General features: G+C 43.3%; 1 protein-coding gene across 1 annotated transcript in view; it reads left to right on the forward strand.

Annotated features, from left to right (window-relative positions):
• The first annotated feature begins 5,305 nt into the window (after positions 1-5,305).
• The window catches only part of CNTN2 (contactin 2), a 42,064-nt gene continuing 29,970 nt past the window's right edge, over positions 5,306-17,399 (forward strand). Inside the window, exons 1-3 of the mRNA XM_030221013.1 lie at positions 5,306-5,435; positions 8,426-8,570; positions 15,184-15,356. Of these exons, the coding sequence (XP_030076873.1) occupies positions 5,306-5,435; positions 8,426-8,570; positions 15,184-15,356 (448 nt within the window). The remainder of the gene's footprint in view (positions 5,436-8,425; positions 8,571-15,183; positions 15,357-17,399) is intronic.

Raw genomic sequence — 17,399 nt, forward strand, 5'->3', positions numbered from 1 at the left:
GCATGCAGTGGGAAAGTACTTTTAGCAAGCTGAAAATTCACTTAGGTGATTCAGCCAATCTGTGTAATTATATATGACTCGCTGATGAGGAAAATGTACAAAAGTGGGGTTACAGATAACAGAGATGAAGGCTAGAAAAGTCTGGAGGAGTAAATTTGGGCAACTTTGATTTTTGAAAGTTTTGTGTTACTAGAATGAAACTATCCATAGTGATTATTTTTCACAGCTTTGATGATTTTCATGTTCTACAGCCTAAAAACAAGTGGGGTATGTGATGTCAGAAGTTAATTACTTTTTTTTAATTAATAAATGTTTCTCATTTTTTTAAAGACATAAATAGTCCATATCTGAGACTGAAATTTTGCAGGATTATGCAGCTAATATCCATTTCAATCTCCATTTATTTGGTCTTCTATCACGCATTTTCCAAAGCAAGTTCAGTTCAATGTGGCTTACAGTGTAACAAAGAAACAATCGACACATCTCACAGTGAACAAAGAACAATTGACCTGATCTAGGGTAGGCGTTTGCTACATTGGGACATGATGATATAGCAGTGTGACTGTGGGTCTTGTGAGAGCACAAATTAAACATAAGGGAAGGTATCAGTGCTGATTCCCTGTATCTTGTGCTATAAATAAGTCACATACCCCACTTTTGGTACCTTTTCACTCAGCAGGTCATATTTTTTATATTCATATATTTCCCAACAAGACCTCTGAAAATGTGCCCGAAATGCCAGAATCTCAGTCGCAGAAAAGATGGGACAAATCAAGTACATAAGTACATAAGTAATGCCACACTGGGAAAAGACCAAGGGTCCATCAAGCCCACCAGCATCCTGTCCACGACAGCGGCCAATCCAGGCCAAGGGCACCTGGTGAGCTTCCCAAAGTACAAACATTCTATACATGTTATTCCTGGACCAAGCATGCATATGTACTATCACATCATCTTTATTTTAATTTCTTTTTACATTTTGAATTGTTCTTTCTTGTAAAGCTGTGTGGTATGGCAAATTTCAAATAAAGTATAAACCTTATGCTATGAGTTTATCTTGTTGGGCAGACTGGATGGATCGTACAGGTTTTTATCTGCCGTCATCTAGTATTTTACTATGCTATTGTGAAGGTTGGATTTGAACTTGTCCAGTGCTTGAAGCTGCTGCCGATTTCCCTCCAGCTCCCAGAATAGATTCCAGCAGGTAAGGAGGCAGCTACAGGTCAGGAGTTATGCATGATGTGATGTGCCAGTTCCCTGAGTTTAGCTGTTTGCAAAGGAGGAAGAGGGGAGATGGAGTCAAAGACCCACTTAAGGGGAGGAAAGGAGGGAGGGGGAAGGGAGGAGCTCACCCTAATGCAGTGCTTGAAAGAGCACACACATACACACAAGCCCCGTCAGCTGAGCAACAGCAGAGCCACCATCAGCCTGAGCAGGGGGAGAGCCAGGGGGAGAAAAGGGCTGTCATTGCAGAGACTAGCAAGGACGAGAGGATTCCCTCTTCCTTCTCTTGTATCTCACACGTGCCGGTCCAGCGCTCCTCTGCCAGTTTTTCAGCACAGCAGCATCCGTGAGGTAGGTGCCGATCCCTCCCTGTTCCTCTGCATAGCTGCAATCCTGCCACATCAGTGCACCGGGAGAGAACTTTGTGGGAAATGGGGATTCTGGTGCGAGCAACCTTCCCAAATCATCTGGATTAGCCATCTCCGTGCACCCCTGCAGTAAGTCCTCTAATGTTCTGGCTTTTCAACCTGCTAGTGCTAGCATGGCTCAGAACTGGGATGTGGCAGACAGGCAGGCATCAGGCAGGCTGGAGCAACTGAGGGAGAGAGGGTGAGCCAGCCAGTCTTTCAGCACCAAGGATAGCGCTGGGGATGATGAAGTCCACAGACAAGATTCTTGCTTTCAAGGGTGACAGCCTGGAATTTAGGTAGCTGCTAAGGGCCTGGGTTGCCTCCCTTCTCCTGGAGGCGGGTTTTGGGCTGGCTCTGCAATGACCTGAATGCAGCAGAAACAATTATGAGATGAAGTTTGGGGCACAACAGACCAGGGACAAGCCTTAGCTGCAGGCTGCCTTCTCTACTGTGCTCCGGGGAAGGCAGAGAGCAGAGGAACTAGGGGTGCAGGTGATTTCTTAGCGCAATGATCAGGGGAAGCTGAGCTTTAGACCTCATGGAGCTGAGACTGTTGAGGTACCTCTGTATTATGTCTGAAGAGTAGAGACGAAGGGGTGGGATGGAAAGGCATACTGTGATAGTCTGGCTAGGATTGCTTCATGTCAACTTCCTGTAATTGTCTATTGCTCAGGTTTGATTTATTCTTATTATACACTGCCTTGACTGAATTCCTTCAAAATGGCAGTAAATAAATCCTAATAAATAACTAGTCGTTTGTTAGCTGTAAATTTTGCTTGGGAAGGCCTGCTCAGAGCATTACTGGGCCTTCTGAGTCCGTCACCTCATGGCACAGTGTCAGAACTGTTTGTATCCGTCTCCAGAGCTCTGCCAAATGAATGCTGCACTGTTTGGATACAATGGATGGAGGTGGCACTGGCAAGAGATAAACACAGTCAGAGCTGAGGCACTGAAGGAACAGAGCCAGGTCCTGAGTCTACAAGGGAGTGTAGCCAGACAGACAGGGTGACACTCACTCTCTTGTGCAAAGTCCCACCTATACCATCACTGCCACTGGACAGCGCAAAATTAAACTATAAATTATATATTATTGGATTCACATTTGAGTTAACAACCTAAAGGGGATGTGTATGACCCCCCCCCCCCCCCCCCCCCCCCAGGAAGCGGTCTCTAGACCTTCTGGGACATTGTATTGAAGCTCCCTGGGCGGTTGAACTTCCTCCTCCTCGAGGATGGTCATTGCAATCACAAGATGTCATGACATGAGACAATGATTGTTTCATGTCAACTTGCAGCCTAAAATTTGCAAAAATAAATCAAAGCAATTATAGTCAAAAACTGTATGAATTATAGATATCACATAACCTGGGGGAGGAAGGACAGAGGCTTCAGTTCACAGTACAAATTGGGGGGGGGGGGGATTTCCTTACCTAAATCTTAATCTGGGAAGAAGCTAGGCCCTTCCATGTTATCTTAGTCTCTAATTGTTCTTCTTTTCTGGGCTTTATGTTTACAAAAATTGCATAAAATTATTTAGCAGAGGAGTGCAAATTTCATGTTTCACCTGTAAAACACCCTAATTTCACACTATGGCTCAGGGCTCTGGCATGTCACACCATCCCTCGGGCTCCTTGTCGCTCTCAGGCTCTGTGATGTCACAGCAGAAATCTCTGGGAAATTGTCAGGGCCAATTAGGGAAATAGCCCTACAGCGCCCTGAGCCAACTTCTGGTTTTGGTGCCCTCCCACTGGTGCTGAGTTCTTATCTTCAAATGTGGTATATATCATTCAACGTAAAAGGTGTGGAGAGAGGAGCTATATTGGAGAAACAAGCCAGATACTAAAGACAGGGCTCAGTTTACGAAGACTTCATATTAAACATTCCAATGCCCAACCAGGATGTCACCTCTGTGGGATCTTATGGTGAGAATACTAAAAGGAAATTTCAAGGCAATCCAGGAACGTAGGACCTTTGAAGTCAAATTGATGAAATATTTTGAAACCCACCAGACAGCACAACAAAGATCTGGGCTAAATCACCAAATTCTACTGCTTTGTCGCTCTCTTATCAGCCATCCATCTCTCTCTGTCTCTCACCCAACCCAGCCCACCCTCTTCCTGTGAGACTGTCATTGGAATGCTTTTGTGTTTCACATATATTCTAATACTTGTCAACATTTGCTTATTTCTGATCTGAAGAGGGGTTACCTTTGAAAGCTAATTGAAAAATGTATTTAGCCCAATAAAAAAGGTATCATCTTATTTTCTTTTATATATTTTGATTTATTTCTCTTTATTACCTAATATTATACAAATTCCTTGGCTGTGTCCAGGGAGAGAGAATTTCCATTGGGTTTAACACCCCCAGTAATTTTGAAAAGTTGGCTCCGATGCCCTCAGGGATAAGCAGTGACTCTCCTCAGGTCTATCCTAATAGCCATTTATGGATTTTTCTTCCAGGAATTTGTCCGACCCTTTTTAAAATCCAGCTACATTAACTGCTTTTACCACATCCTCAGGCAATGAGTTCCAGAGCTTTGATTTCTCTGATTTTTTTTAAATATACTACTTCTGCTTAGCAACATGCTTGCATATCATTTTCTACACCAAAAATGTCCTGTATTTATGAAATGCTTTGGTAAAAGCAGGGTAGTAAAGTTTCCTAATAACTGTCTGCAGTCTAACACTGTGATTGGGAATATCATCCAGGTGTAGTGAAAGTGGGGAAGACAGGGATAGTTATACAAACGAAGCTGGAATTGAAGGCGTCAAAGGGAAAGCGGGGCTCAGTGTCGGTTTGCTGGAACCCCAGGATCAGTTGCAGGGAGAGAGCTCAGAGCAGCATCCCAGTGACCTTATTCAATCCATTCCACAAGGTCCATTACAGCTTCCAAATTTCACATGCAATTTATGTTGATCACATGTGTAATATAAGTCATTATAACAGAGTGGTAGGTAGGGGAACATGGTAAGTAAGTTCTACAACCAACCTGTAACTCTTCAGAGCCACTCAGAAATCACTCTCTCCCCTTTCTGTGTGCTATATAGACACATCACTGCATGTCTGGGTAAGCCACTTGTCTTTGTTCTCCCAAACTTTGGTCCAGCTTACAAGTGACCCGTCTACGACCCCCAACCTCCTGTCCATTAGGCGGTCTGCCCTAGAGAACATGGCTGGGGAACACTGTCTCTCCAACCTCAAACAGACTCTAATGGAGCCCTTCATGGGCTCCCCTGGGCCCTGTAATGAGGATTAGCATCTCACAACTGTGTTGAGCTTTTCATACACAAACCCTCCTCTCCCAGCAGGCAGATGTAACAGAGCTGTTAATTACTCAGACTACATGTAAAGCAGGACGACAACCCAAGCTCAAGCTTAGATTCCGGGGAAAGGAGATTGATGAAATGGGTGTGTCCCTGATATAAAGTTGCACAACTTATTTCAAAAAGACAGCAGGCCTGAGGAATAAATTCTGTTAGTACAAAAAAGAAAGGGAAAAGAGCCAAGAAGCAGGGAGGCCGATGTCTGTGAAAATCAGCTGCTGCTTTAAGGTGCAGAATCAGCATTTCCCAAGGTTGCAAACGCTGAAAGAGACAAAGCTGAGGAGCTGCTGCCTTGGGACCAGGGAAAGAAGCAGAGCTCCAGCCTGTCCCGAAACCTCAACTGAAATAATGGTCTGTCTCCTCTCTTCTCCAGGTCCTTTCTTCCTCTTCACCTTGCCAGAGACACCCTTGGCTGTATTCAGAATGGGACTTCCCTTGGCTTTCCTTCTGTTATCCTCTGCCGTCTTCTCCATTTCAGGTAACTGATGTGGGATCCCTGTATGATGGGGGGGGGGGGGGGGGGGGGGTGAAGAGAGAAAGGGAATTCGAAGAGGTGTATTCCCATGTAGGTAATCTGAAGTGTTTTTTTTTATTCTTACACCAGCTTCAGGAGAGGAGAGAAACACATTGCAGCCACCTCAAGGGTGCACGAAGGGAGTTTGCACTGACGCTGTAGTAAGAGAGTCAGTGGAAGCTCTTTCAGGCACTGAGAATGGAGAGTCAGAAAATGTGTTGATTCCTGTCTCATTTACGTAAATGTTTGGTTGTTTTTTTTATCTGGGTTTTTTGCATTCCGGGGTGAATATTGTCAAGAGTGCGCATCCTCTAAACCGGGACACGCTATTTCAAAAAAAGTGCATGCTCTTTTTGCTATTTAGGAAGGGTGCATACTCTTTGCAAAGAGTGCACACTGTTATCGGCAAGTGACAAAACACAACCCCCTCCCCCCATTCTATAACCAGGTATCTGAAGTTAGCTCATAATTTCTACAATACGTATAATGAGCTGTTATGTGCATAAGTCCTAGGCACTGTTCTTATGTGCACAAATCGCTTGTGAGTAAATGTGAGGGGTTCGTACCCATGGGCGGATCTCCAGTTACACGTGCAACTTACGAGCATCACTTGCTGCAGTTAGACACCAACAGTTATGCCTGCCACAGATATGGTGGAGCAACTGGCATCAACATTTAGGCCACCAATGCCGACTTACACTAGTATTGCATAATGGCATCCTGGTGCCCAGAAGCTCTTATAGAACTGGCACTCATGGCGAAGCACTGGACTGCGTAAAATCAGGCACTGAGTCATAGAACTGCCACTATAATGTCTTGATTTGTTCTGCTCATTTTCATTTGTTAACGACATACAACAACATGGATTGTGTTGTCAACATTTTCAGTGTTGTTGCAGACAACAGCTTATCCCTATCAGGTGCCCCATAAACCAGTGCGTCCCAAACGGTGGGGTCAGAAAACCTGGTAATGAAACAGTGCTTCAAGTCTGCCAACTCTCAGTCAAAGGTTCAAAGCAGATAACACAAGAATTAACTATTACACAATAAAGAAACAGATACCAAACAAGATCGTTATCAATGAAGCAGACATTTTTTTTTAAATAGAAAAGTTTTCAATGGTTTTCATAAGAAAAGCCATACTGGGACAGACCAATGGTCCATCTAGCCCAGTATCCTGTTTCCAACAGTAGCCAATCCAGGTAACGAGTACCTGACAGAAACTCAATTATTAACAACATTCCTTGCTACCAATCCAGGGGCAAGAAGCTGCCTCCCTATGTCTGCCTCAATAGCAAACTATGGACTTTTCTTCCAGAAATTTGTCCAAGCCTTTTTTAAAACCCAGAAACGCTAACCACTGTTACCACATCCTCTGGCAAAGAGTTCCAGAGCTTAACTGTTCATTGAGTGAAAAGATATTTCCTCCTATTTGTTTTAAAAGTATTTCCATGTAACATCCTCGGATATACTTTTAAAACAAATAGAAGGAAATATTTTTTCACTCAACAAAACAGTAGGAAAGAATTCATCTTTCTAATATCAACTGGGAATGAACACCATGTTGAGACTGCCTGATACGGAAATGATGCCGATAGAGATTTCTTAAATCTTACTTTTACAAATGATGGAAAATAAAGAAGCCCTGAATCTATAGCACATGATGAAATAGGATATAATGGAAATGAAAATAAAGAAAATAAGTATTCTGGACATAGCCTATAGAACATCTTAAATACCCAACGTTCAAGCTTAAAAATAATGTGGGCTTTAATGGGTAACCAATGGAAATTGATCAACATAGGTGTAACGTGATTCGATCTCTTTCGCCCCATGATCATCTTAGCTGCAGTGTTTTGCAATATTTGCAGTCTAGCAGTCAAGTTAGCTGAAAGAAGACAAATGTAGGCCATTGCAATAGTCTAATTTAGACAGGATCACTGCTTGAACCAAAATCAAAAAATGTTTCATCACAAAGCAAGAATGGCTTTTTCTTACACAATATAACTTAGAAAAAGTAGATTTTACAACTGCATCAACACGAAACTTTAAAGATGATGAAGTATCTGAGCAAGTCAATATCAATGCAATATGTCTTAACTACTGTTTCCCCGAAAATAGGATTCAACGTGGTGTGCAAGAAGAAAAAAAAGAAAAATATCACAGTATTACATAAATAAGTTATACCAATATGTCATGCCAAAAACTATTAATGACAGTGAAATAATTAGTCACAACCAAAGAGGAATGTTTTCAACAGCTTACAAAATTTCAGATAATTCTTTTCGATCTGGATAACTCATGGAAGAGAATTCCATTCAGGAATGATAAAACAACAGAAAAAAATTGTACTAACAATCCTCAAAAAGCACGTTTTTCTAAATGAGGGAGGACAAAGAATAAGCTGATCTCGCAGTCAGGGAGAATGACCGAACAGTGTTTTAGAAAACCGTATCTATTAATAGCTAAGAAGCTGAGCCATAAACAATCTGGAACATTAAGCAGAATGCTTTAAACATTGGATGCGAGTGCAGCTTAACCATGAACCCTGAGACACTACTGAATCTATTAAACCTAAAGATTATTAAGCTTAGAGCTGTTTTCTGAATAAGTTGAAGCTTTTTAAGATGTTTAGAACACAGCCCTAGAAAAAGTGCATTGCAATAGTCCATCCTGTCAACCTTTAATATAGAGCTATCAGGGAACGTTAAATCTGAACTTGGCTTTATCCTTATTGAGTTTAATACCACGTGGAGAACATAATAGTTCTAACTTCCTAATGCAAGACAAAATTTGCCTTTAGGGGTCATGATCTAGGTGGGTTCTGTGTAGGTGCATCGTTATTCTGCACTTCTGGGGAGGTCACACACTTTTATGTGGCCGCAATCATGGGGTCACGGTCACAAAAAGATTGGGAAACACTACCATAATCACAAATGCTTTACTCTTCTCCAGTTTGGTGCCCAACAGAATGCGTTACAAGCAGTTACGGTCCCGTGTTCGAAGAACAGCCTGTCAATACCCTCTTTCCTGAAGGCTCGAAAGAAGAAAGGGTCAGCTTCTCCTGCCGTGCTAGAGCTAATCCTTCTGCAACCTACAGGTGAGGCTGATCCCACCGTCAGATGATTTCAGGGTAGTAAAATGGAACAAAAAAAAAGCGATGGCCAGACGCCACTGGTGAGACATCACTTAGAACCAAATGATGAGGCCTTACTTCTGAAAGGACCATAGACAAGTTGGAGGAAGTCCAGGGAAAGTCGACCAAAATAGTGAAGGTTATTTTCTATACTGCCCCTAATGGACAGGCAGAACTGGGCAGTGCACAATCTAAAATCAGAAAACAGAAAGGAACTCCAGCTTAATAATAGGAGAGACAGGGTGAGGGGGATATGATAAAGACAGATGTTTAACAATATAAATCAGGCATATGAAGAAAAAAGCAAAGAGATGAAGTGGGGCCTCTGGCATTGTAGCAGTCAGGAAAGGATCCTTTATGTACTGTTTTGTCCTGACAGTGGCAAGAACACAGTTCAGAGGTTGCAGGGCTGCGAACAAGCCAGTTGTGGTAATATGAACGAGGGTAGGCCTTGGAGCCTGGATAAACCGGAGCCACACAGGGGGTAAAGTGAACAAAATAATATTTATTTAAGGTGTCAGGTAGGTGAAGAAAAATAAACATAAAAATTAGTCCTTAGATAGAAGAATGTCCTTTTGTGGCCTGGTCCTGCTGGGCCACGGTGTGTACTAAAGTCTCTCAGCAAGGTAGCATAGATTGCTGGGTCATGGTATGTCTCCCCAGAATTACCAGTACAGTTGTCAGCAGTTCACATAGGCCAGCCTGCATCCAGCTGGGTTAAAGATACCACTTTGCAAGGTTCCAAGTTGACCTTGGCCTGCCTGTTGCAGTTCATAGATACATAGAAACAGAGAAAAGTGTAGGCAGATAAAGACATTTGGCCTATCCAGTCTTGCCACCCATGCCATCTATTCTCCCTATCACTCCCTTACAGATCCTATGGACTTGTCCCAAGCTCTCTTGAGTTCAGATACTGTTTTCATCTCCACCACTTCCTCTGGGAGGCTGTTCCACGAATTCACCCCCTTTCCATGAAGAAGTATTGAGACTGAAGGGGGGCAGACTCAGGAAAGATGTCAGGAAGTATTTTTTCACGGAGAGGGTGGTGGACGCTTGGAATGCCCTCCCGCGGGAGGTGGTGGAGATGAAAACGGTAAAGGAGTTCAAACATGCGTGGGATATGCATAGAGGAATCCTGTGCAGAAGGAATGGATCCTCAGAAGCTTAGCTGAAATTGGGTGGCGGAGCAGGTGGGGGGAAGAGGGGGTGGTGGTTGGGAGGCGAGGATAGGGGAGGGCAGACTTATACAGTCTGTACCAGAGCCGGTGATGGGAGGTGGGACTGGTGGTTGGGAGGCGGGAAATACTGCTGGGCAGACTTATATGGTCTGTGCCCTGAAAAGGACAGGTACAAATTCAAGGTAAGGTATACACATATGAGTTTGTCTTGGGCAGACTGGATGGACCATGCAGGTCTTTTTCTGCCGTCATCTACTATGTTATGTTACTATGTATTTCCTCAGGTTACTTCTGAGTCTGTGTCCTTTCACCTTCATCCTGTTCCCCCTCGTTCCAGAACTTTCTTTCAATTGAGACTCGTTTCCTGTGTGTTTATGCCACATAAGTATTTAAATGTCATTTCCCCTTTGGGCAGGACTATGAGTTTAAGGTGGTTCTGACACTGTAAGAGAAGAAGGTAGCAGCGTCCTATAGACTCCCTCAAGAGTGGAGGCAAGAGGAGAGGTGGTAAATGAAAAAAAAAAAGGCAGAGAAAGTGAGCAAAATCCAGTGGTACTGCAGGCACTGGGTAACCGGGTTGATACCAGCAGCTGACAAAGCTCCAGAAAACAAGTGGATCAGCAGGTCAGTGCTAGACCAGGGAGACATAAGGGACATAAGTACATAAGTATTGCCATACTGGGAAAGACCAAAGGTCCATCGAGCCTAGTATCCTGTTTCCAACAGTGGCCAATCCAGGTCACAAATACCCGGCAAGATCCCCAAAAAGTACAAAACATTTTATACTGCTTATCCCAGAAATAGTGGATTTTCCCCAAGTCCATTTAATAACGGTCTATGGACTTTTCCTTTAGGAAGCCGTCCAAACCTTTTTTAAACTCCGCTAAGCTAACCGCCTTACCACATTCTCTGGCAACGAATTCCAGAGTTTAATTACACGTTGAGTGAAGAAAAATTTTCTCTGATTCTTACTACGTTGTTGCTTCATCGCATGCCCCCTAGTCCTAGTATTTTTGGAAAGCGTGAACAGACGCTTCACATCTACCCGTTCAACTCCACTCTTAATTTTATTTCGTTATTAGGGTTCAAAATCTTGCTAGAGGAAGTATTACAATCATGCCCTATATACCAACATAGAGAAAAATTGAAACAAGCATATTGCCAACAGTTCAAAGTCACGTACTTCTCACCACGGCATCCAGGCACAGTCAAAAGCAAACTGAAATACACCAGTAATTCTCAGACTTCTTATAACTCCTCACCTTCTCAGTGAACTAACAGAAAATCTGTTTCCCCCTCCCCCAACTCTTTTCCTTGTACTTGTTGGTTCAAGACGGACAAAAGAAAGTGAATGTCTGACTTGTTTGTATTTAAGATCTTAGGGGTGGGAAGCCCAAATTTTGACTGGGCCCCAGATCAATATTTCTCATCTCATAAGTGAGCTGCTCCATCTGACAGCCATCCTACACCTTCACCAGCCCTTCTGTTTCTGAGGGTAGGGCACATCTTTTTCCAAAATGGAATCACGCTAGCGATTCCCGCGCGACAATGCCGACAAAGTCCATTCAAAGTAAATGGGCTTTGTCAGCAGTGCTGCACCGGGATCACTAGTGTAGTTTAGTGAAAGAGGCCCTTAGTAGCCAATAATAAGCAATCAATATAAGATTTGGCCTATTGGGTCAGACCAAGCACCCATCTAGCCCAGTCAGTGGCGTAGCTAGGTGGGGCGCCAGGGGAGAGGCCGCTCCCCCAAAGAGAGTTCTGCCGGTGCCTATTTTTTTTCGTCCTGTTGCACTGAAAATGTGCGCCGACGGAAGTCCGCTGTCGCTCCCCCCATGCCGTCAACCTGGCTCATCCTGGCTGTGCTTCTGAGCCCAGTATCCCGCTTCTGACAGTGTCACAAGTACTTTTGTAGATTTCCAAAAAGTAGTAAGATCCCAGGCTACTTACCCTAAGGATAAGGAGTGGCTTTTCCCCAGGTCTACCTTAATAATGGTTTATATGGACTTTTCCTCCAGGAATTTGTCCAAATCTTTTTTTTTTTTAATTAGTAATTTATATATTGTACAACTCAGAACAATATTCAAGAAAATGCAGGAAAGAAATTCCAGGAATAAATAAAATCAATAGCAACATGCCCACATAACGGAGATGCCCATTATACAATCCAGCAAGCAAAAGAAAATAACTAATTTAATTAACTACGCTAATCTAAAAGAAAAAAGTAGAGATGCGTCGCCAACATTGATAGAAAACAATTTAACTCTCCTCACCTGGGTATCAGACAAACAAAAAAGAAAATTAGTCACGCTTAAAATTTTTTTTTATTTTTATTTATAACCATTTAAATTTTTACAAGTGATAAAACAACTTGCCGGAAATACAGAGAAAGTAATATATAGGAATTATTTCAGTCAGGTAATTCTATTCTCTTCCTTAGACCACTAAATAGGGAGAGTGAGACAAGACAAGGAGATCAATTAAACAGTAAATAGAAAGAAAACGTGGTATTAACCTGATTATCCCCAGATATTACTCGTCTAATTCATTATTCCACATGGATCATCTGGTTGGCTTCTTCAAGGCCAATACGGTGTATAGTCAAATCATTTCATTGAAAACATACTTATTGTCCAATAGTAGTTAGAAATAATACATCTAATTACATTCTCTCTCTTTTAAAAACCAGAAATTATTTAACGATACATATACTCATGTCTCTAATTCCAATCCCACTGATTAAAGCAATCCCAGTTTTCACAGGCTTCACTCCTTTTAAAGTAATAATTGAGGAAATATTTCTGAGGAAAACTTTAGGAGTCATACCCGGAACCCTGGGAAAAACAATAATCTCAATATTAATCATCTATAATAATATTCATTTTATTATTCAAAGTTTCTGGTCTATTATCATTTTCAAAATCATAACCACTAAATTAGTCACTCTTTATCTTTAAGAAAAGTTTCCGAAAAGGAAGGATCCAAAAAAGTATATTGATTTTCCTTTTATGTGACAAGGCATTTACAAGGAAATTGAAGATAAAAAGTGGGATCCACAGCCAAAGTTTTAGGCTTCAGCTGTAGAATCACCATCCTACATAGTTGCCACCTCAGAAAACAGTTGTACAGTCTGTCCTCAAAACAATAAATGTTTTTTTCTTTAGAAAAATAAGGGACCCTTTTACTAAGCCGCGTAGGAGGTGCCTACATGCGCCAAATTGAAGTTACCGCCCAGTTACCGCATGGCCCTTGTGGTAATATTACATTTTAAATGGTGGAAAACGTGGGCAGAGATACTGTGCGAGTAAGGTAACAGTGTTCTTAAATTATATTTTTGTATTTTGCTGTTTTATAATAGAGAACTGAATATCAGGTTTCATTAATTAAATTTCCAATTGATACATTGATAAGGTTTTCAGGGTATTCAGAATGTTATGCTGGATGGATATTTGGGCTCTGCCAGTATGGCAATATATAGGTACTTATGCACTCATGTACTCTATGTACTTTATAATCAAATCTTTACTCATGCTCTGGCATAAGATAAAAAACGATTTTGGAGCTTATTTTGAGGAAAAGAAGTTACTAACCAAAGAGAAAGAATGCATGCAGATAGACACAGAAAAGGATTTTCTAATCACAATGGCTAGTTGCCTAAATGAACAATTTGATTCCCTTAGGCAACAGGTACAATGGCAGGCAGCACAGGAGACTAAAATGAAGACCCGAATTTTAGCTTTAGAAATGCAGGCCAGCCAGGTTCCAGGCTTGAAGCATCTAATCAGAGAATTACAGGATGCTCGCATGCAGGTTTCAGCCATTACGGGTCTCCCATGTGCCCCATGTGCCCCTCCAGACCCAAACAGAAAATGGACGCGCGGCAATTTTCATTTTGCCGCACATCCATTTTCGGTAAAAACTTTAAAAAGGCATTTTTTTGTAGGTGCGCTGAAAAATAATTCTGTGTGCGCCCACAACACACGTCCTACACTACCGCAGGCCATTTTTCAGCGCACCTTAGTAAAAGGACCCCTCAGCCTGTTTCTGTTCCTCCTTATAGTTATCAAATCCTGTGAAGATTCTAAAAATCTAGATAAATCCCAGCTATCAGGAGAACTAATGCTGTCATGAGCTCCTTCTTCGTTAATTACTTTTGCTATTCCTGGGGAGGTAAATAGCATTCACTAAAGCCATAGAATCCAGGTGAGTGAATGAAAGAATCTCTTTCAAATACATCTCGGGGAGCAAGGTAATGGGTTACAGGAAAATTCAACATTCATAAATTTCTAGCCTGCGACCTATTCTCCATTATTTCCAATCTGGTGTGAACAGTCAAACTATCCTTCACAGTCCAAGTAGTAACTGATTGCATCTGTGCTAATTGAGAGTCAGTATTAATAGCCCTTTGCTCCAAAAAGTTAATTTTCTGGTCATGCTCAGCAAACTTCACAGAGGATACCTCCGTGTATTTGCAGAGCTGATTCAAAGTGCTTTGCAAAGAAGTTTCCATTCTATTGAAAGCAATCACAGTACATCTTCCAGAGCTGGGGGCATACCAGATTGAAACAGAAACTAACTGGTCCAGTTACAGGCTATACAACCAGGGCTGGAAGCAAACCAACACACATCCCCCTTCCCCAGCCCTGCAGAATACCAGCCATTTCTTTACTAATCTTAACAGCTACCAAAATTAATGAGGCTCACACAGATAAGATTATTGCTGAGAATACACATAAACGGGACACTCAGATAGGTTGACCTTCTTGAAGGCTTTCTGGGGTGTGAGATGATTTCCTGCACATGTGTTTGTGCCTGAAGCTAAAAAGGTTAGGACTCCTCAGCTTGGAGAAGAGACTGCTGAGAGGAGATGTGATCAGGGGCGTAGCCAGACCTCACAGTGGGAGGGGCCAGAGCCTGAAGTTGGGGGCACATTTTGAGTGCTGCCCCGCCTCCTTGTCCCCCCCACCGCCTCGCCCCCCCCCACCTCACCTCGCCCCCTCACAAACAAATACCTTTGCTGGAGGGGGTCCCCAACCCCCGCCAGCTGAAGCTTTCTTCAGCGCAGTCTCCAGCGCCCCCTGCTCTTTTTTCTTCTGCTCCTCCTGTGCACACTGATGCTGTCAAGAGGAGCAAGAAGAGCAGGGGGCAAGCAGCGAACGCGGCCACACTGAAGAAGGCTTCGGCTGGCAGGGGTTGGGAACCCCCGCCAGCCAAACCAGGGACCTGGATGAAATTTGTGGGGCCCAGGCCCCCATAGCCCCCCTGTAGCTACGCCCCTGGATGTGATAGGGGTCTATAACATCCAGAATGGAGTGGAACCAGTAAACACAAATCTATTGTTTACTCTGTTAAAAAGTACAAAGACTAAGGTGTCAGTAGGATCTACTTTTTCCTTACAGGTGGAAGATGAATGGAACAGATCTGAAGATTGAAGCTGATCCCCATTACAGCCTGATTGCTGGAAACCTGGTTATAAACCCGGTGACTGCCAAGGATGCCGGCTCCTACCAGTGTGTGGCCACCAACAGTATAGGCAGCATTGTCAGCAAGGAGGCCTTCTTCCGTTTTGGCTGTAGGTCACCAGTTAAGGACTGTGATAAAAACTGCAGGGAGGGGAGGATGAGAGGTTCTGGGCCTCTGATCTGTAGTCTCCAGACTTTGTCTTATCCTCAATAGAATGTAAGTAGGACAGAAGTTGGCCAGAGAAGGGCTACCAAGATAGCATAAGGTCTGTATCAAAAGGCCACAGAGATAAGACTAAAGAACCTACACATGTTACACTAGAGGAGGGGCTACAATAGAGGTATCCAAGTACTTCAAAGGTATACATGCACAAGAGATATTGTGCACTAAAAACTGAGTTCCAGAATAAGGTAAGAAGCTGAAAAGGAGGCGAACCAAGGAACAAGAGAAAATATTCACAGAAAGGGTTCTGGATATAGGGAATGGTCTCCCTGGGAAGGTGGTAGAAGTAAAAATAGCATTAGGATAGCCTGGGATAGGCATAGCTAAGGAGCCTTAGAAAGGAAGAGTAAAGCCTGAGTTAGACATAGATGGGGAGGCTTAGCTAGGAGGTAAAGCCTGTGTTAGGCACAGCGGAGGAGTCTTAGCTAGGAGGTAAAGCCTGGGTTAGGCACAGCGGAGGAGTCTTAGCTAGGAGGTAAAGCCTGGGTTAGGCACAGCGGAGGAGTCTTAGATAGGAGGGCAAAGCTTGGGTTAGGCACAGCGGAGGAGTCTTAGATAGGAGGGTAAAGCCTGGGTTAGGCACAGCGGAGGAGTCTTAGATAGGAGGGTAAAGCTTGGGTTAGGCACAGCGGAGGAGTCTTAGATAGGAGGGTAAACTTAGATTGTGAGCCCTCCTGGGACAGAGAAATATCCAGAGTACCTGAATGTAACTCACCTTGAGCTACTACTGAAAAAGGTGTGAATCTAAATAAAAATCTAAATAAGTAAATAAAGCCTGGGTTAGGCACAGCAGAGGAGTCTTAGATAGGAGGGTAAAGCTTAGGTTAGGCACAGCAGAGGAGCCTTAGATAAGTTAAAATCTGGGATAGGCAGAGTGCTGGAGCTAAGGGATAGGAACAGAGGAACCTCTAAGGCTCATGTTGTTCCTTGGTCCACACTCTTTTCAGCCTCTTTGCTTGTTCTAGAACTCAATGTTCAGTGCACAATATCTCTTGTGCATTTATACCTTTGAAGTACTTGGATACCTCTATTGTAGCCCCTCCTCTAGTGGAACACATGTAGGTTCTTTAGCCTTATCTCTGGGCTTTAGTTCCATTTTGGTACTTCCTGTTCTCTTTACATTCTATTGGAGATATGACCAATTCTAGGAAGACAGGAAGGTACATTCAAAAAGCCGTAGGATTAACATAGAGGATCTCTAATTAGAAAATAGATGATACAAAAAACCCCAAACTTAAATGGCTGCATGTGTGTGGATGTGTCGAGTGGCATTTAGATGGTGACTCTGGCTGTGAAGAACCAAGGTTGGTGCCAGGTAGACTTTTATGGCCTGTGTCCCGCAAATGACAAGACGAATTTGGATAGACTGGAGTGGGCTTCAACGGCAACTCCAGTAGTTGGAATGTAAGGACAGGGCCAGGTCTATGTCTATGTGCCAGAAATGCCAAAGAAACACAATGATCAAGCAAGGGCGTAGCCAGACACCCAATTTTGGGTGGGCCTGGGCCCAAGATGGGTGGGCAGAAGAACTCCGCCCTGTCCCACAAGTGATTTGGTCTCTCCCTCTCTCGCCTGCATGCCATATGATCTTTTAAACATCCCCCTCCCCTGAATACCTTTTAAATACCAGATTTTCACTGGCAGCGAGCAGAAACTAATACACACTGCTCATGTTGGCCCCACAGTCTTCCCTCTGATGCAACTTCCTGTTTCCGCATAGGCGGGAATATATCAGAGGGAAGGCTGTGGGGCCGATGTGAATAGTATGTATGTAGCAGGCGAAGATCTACTATTTACAAGGTACTGTATGCAGGAGGGACAGTTGTTGGGAGTTTTTGGCTGGTGGGGCTTGAGAATCCTTGCCAGCCACATCATAGGTGTGCTGCTACTGGGTGGGCCTGAGCCCAAAGTGGGTGGGCCCGGGCCCACC

Source organism: Microcaecilia unicolor, chromosome 12 (assembly GCF_901765095.1).
Source record: "Microcaecilia unicolor chromosome 12, aMicUni1.1, whole genome shotgun sequence".
NCBI lineage: Eukaryota > Metazoa > Chordata > Amphibia > Gymnophiona > Siphonopidae > Microcaecilia > Microcaecilia unicolor.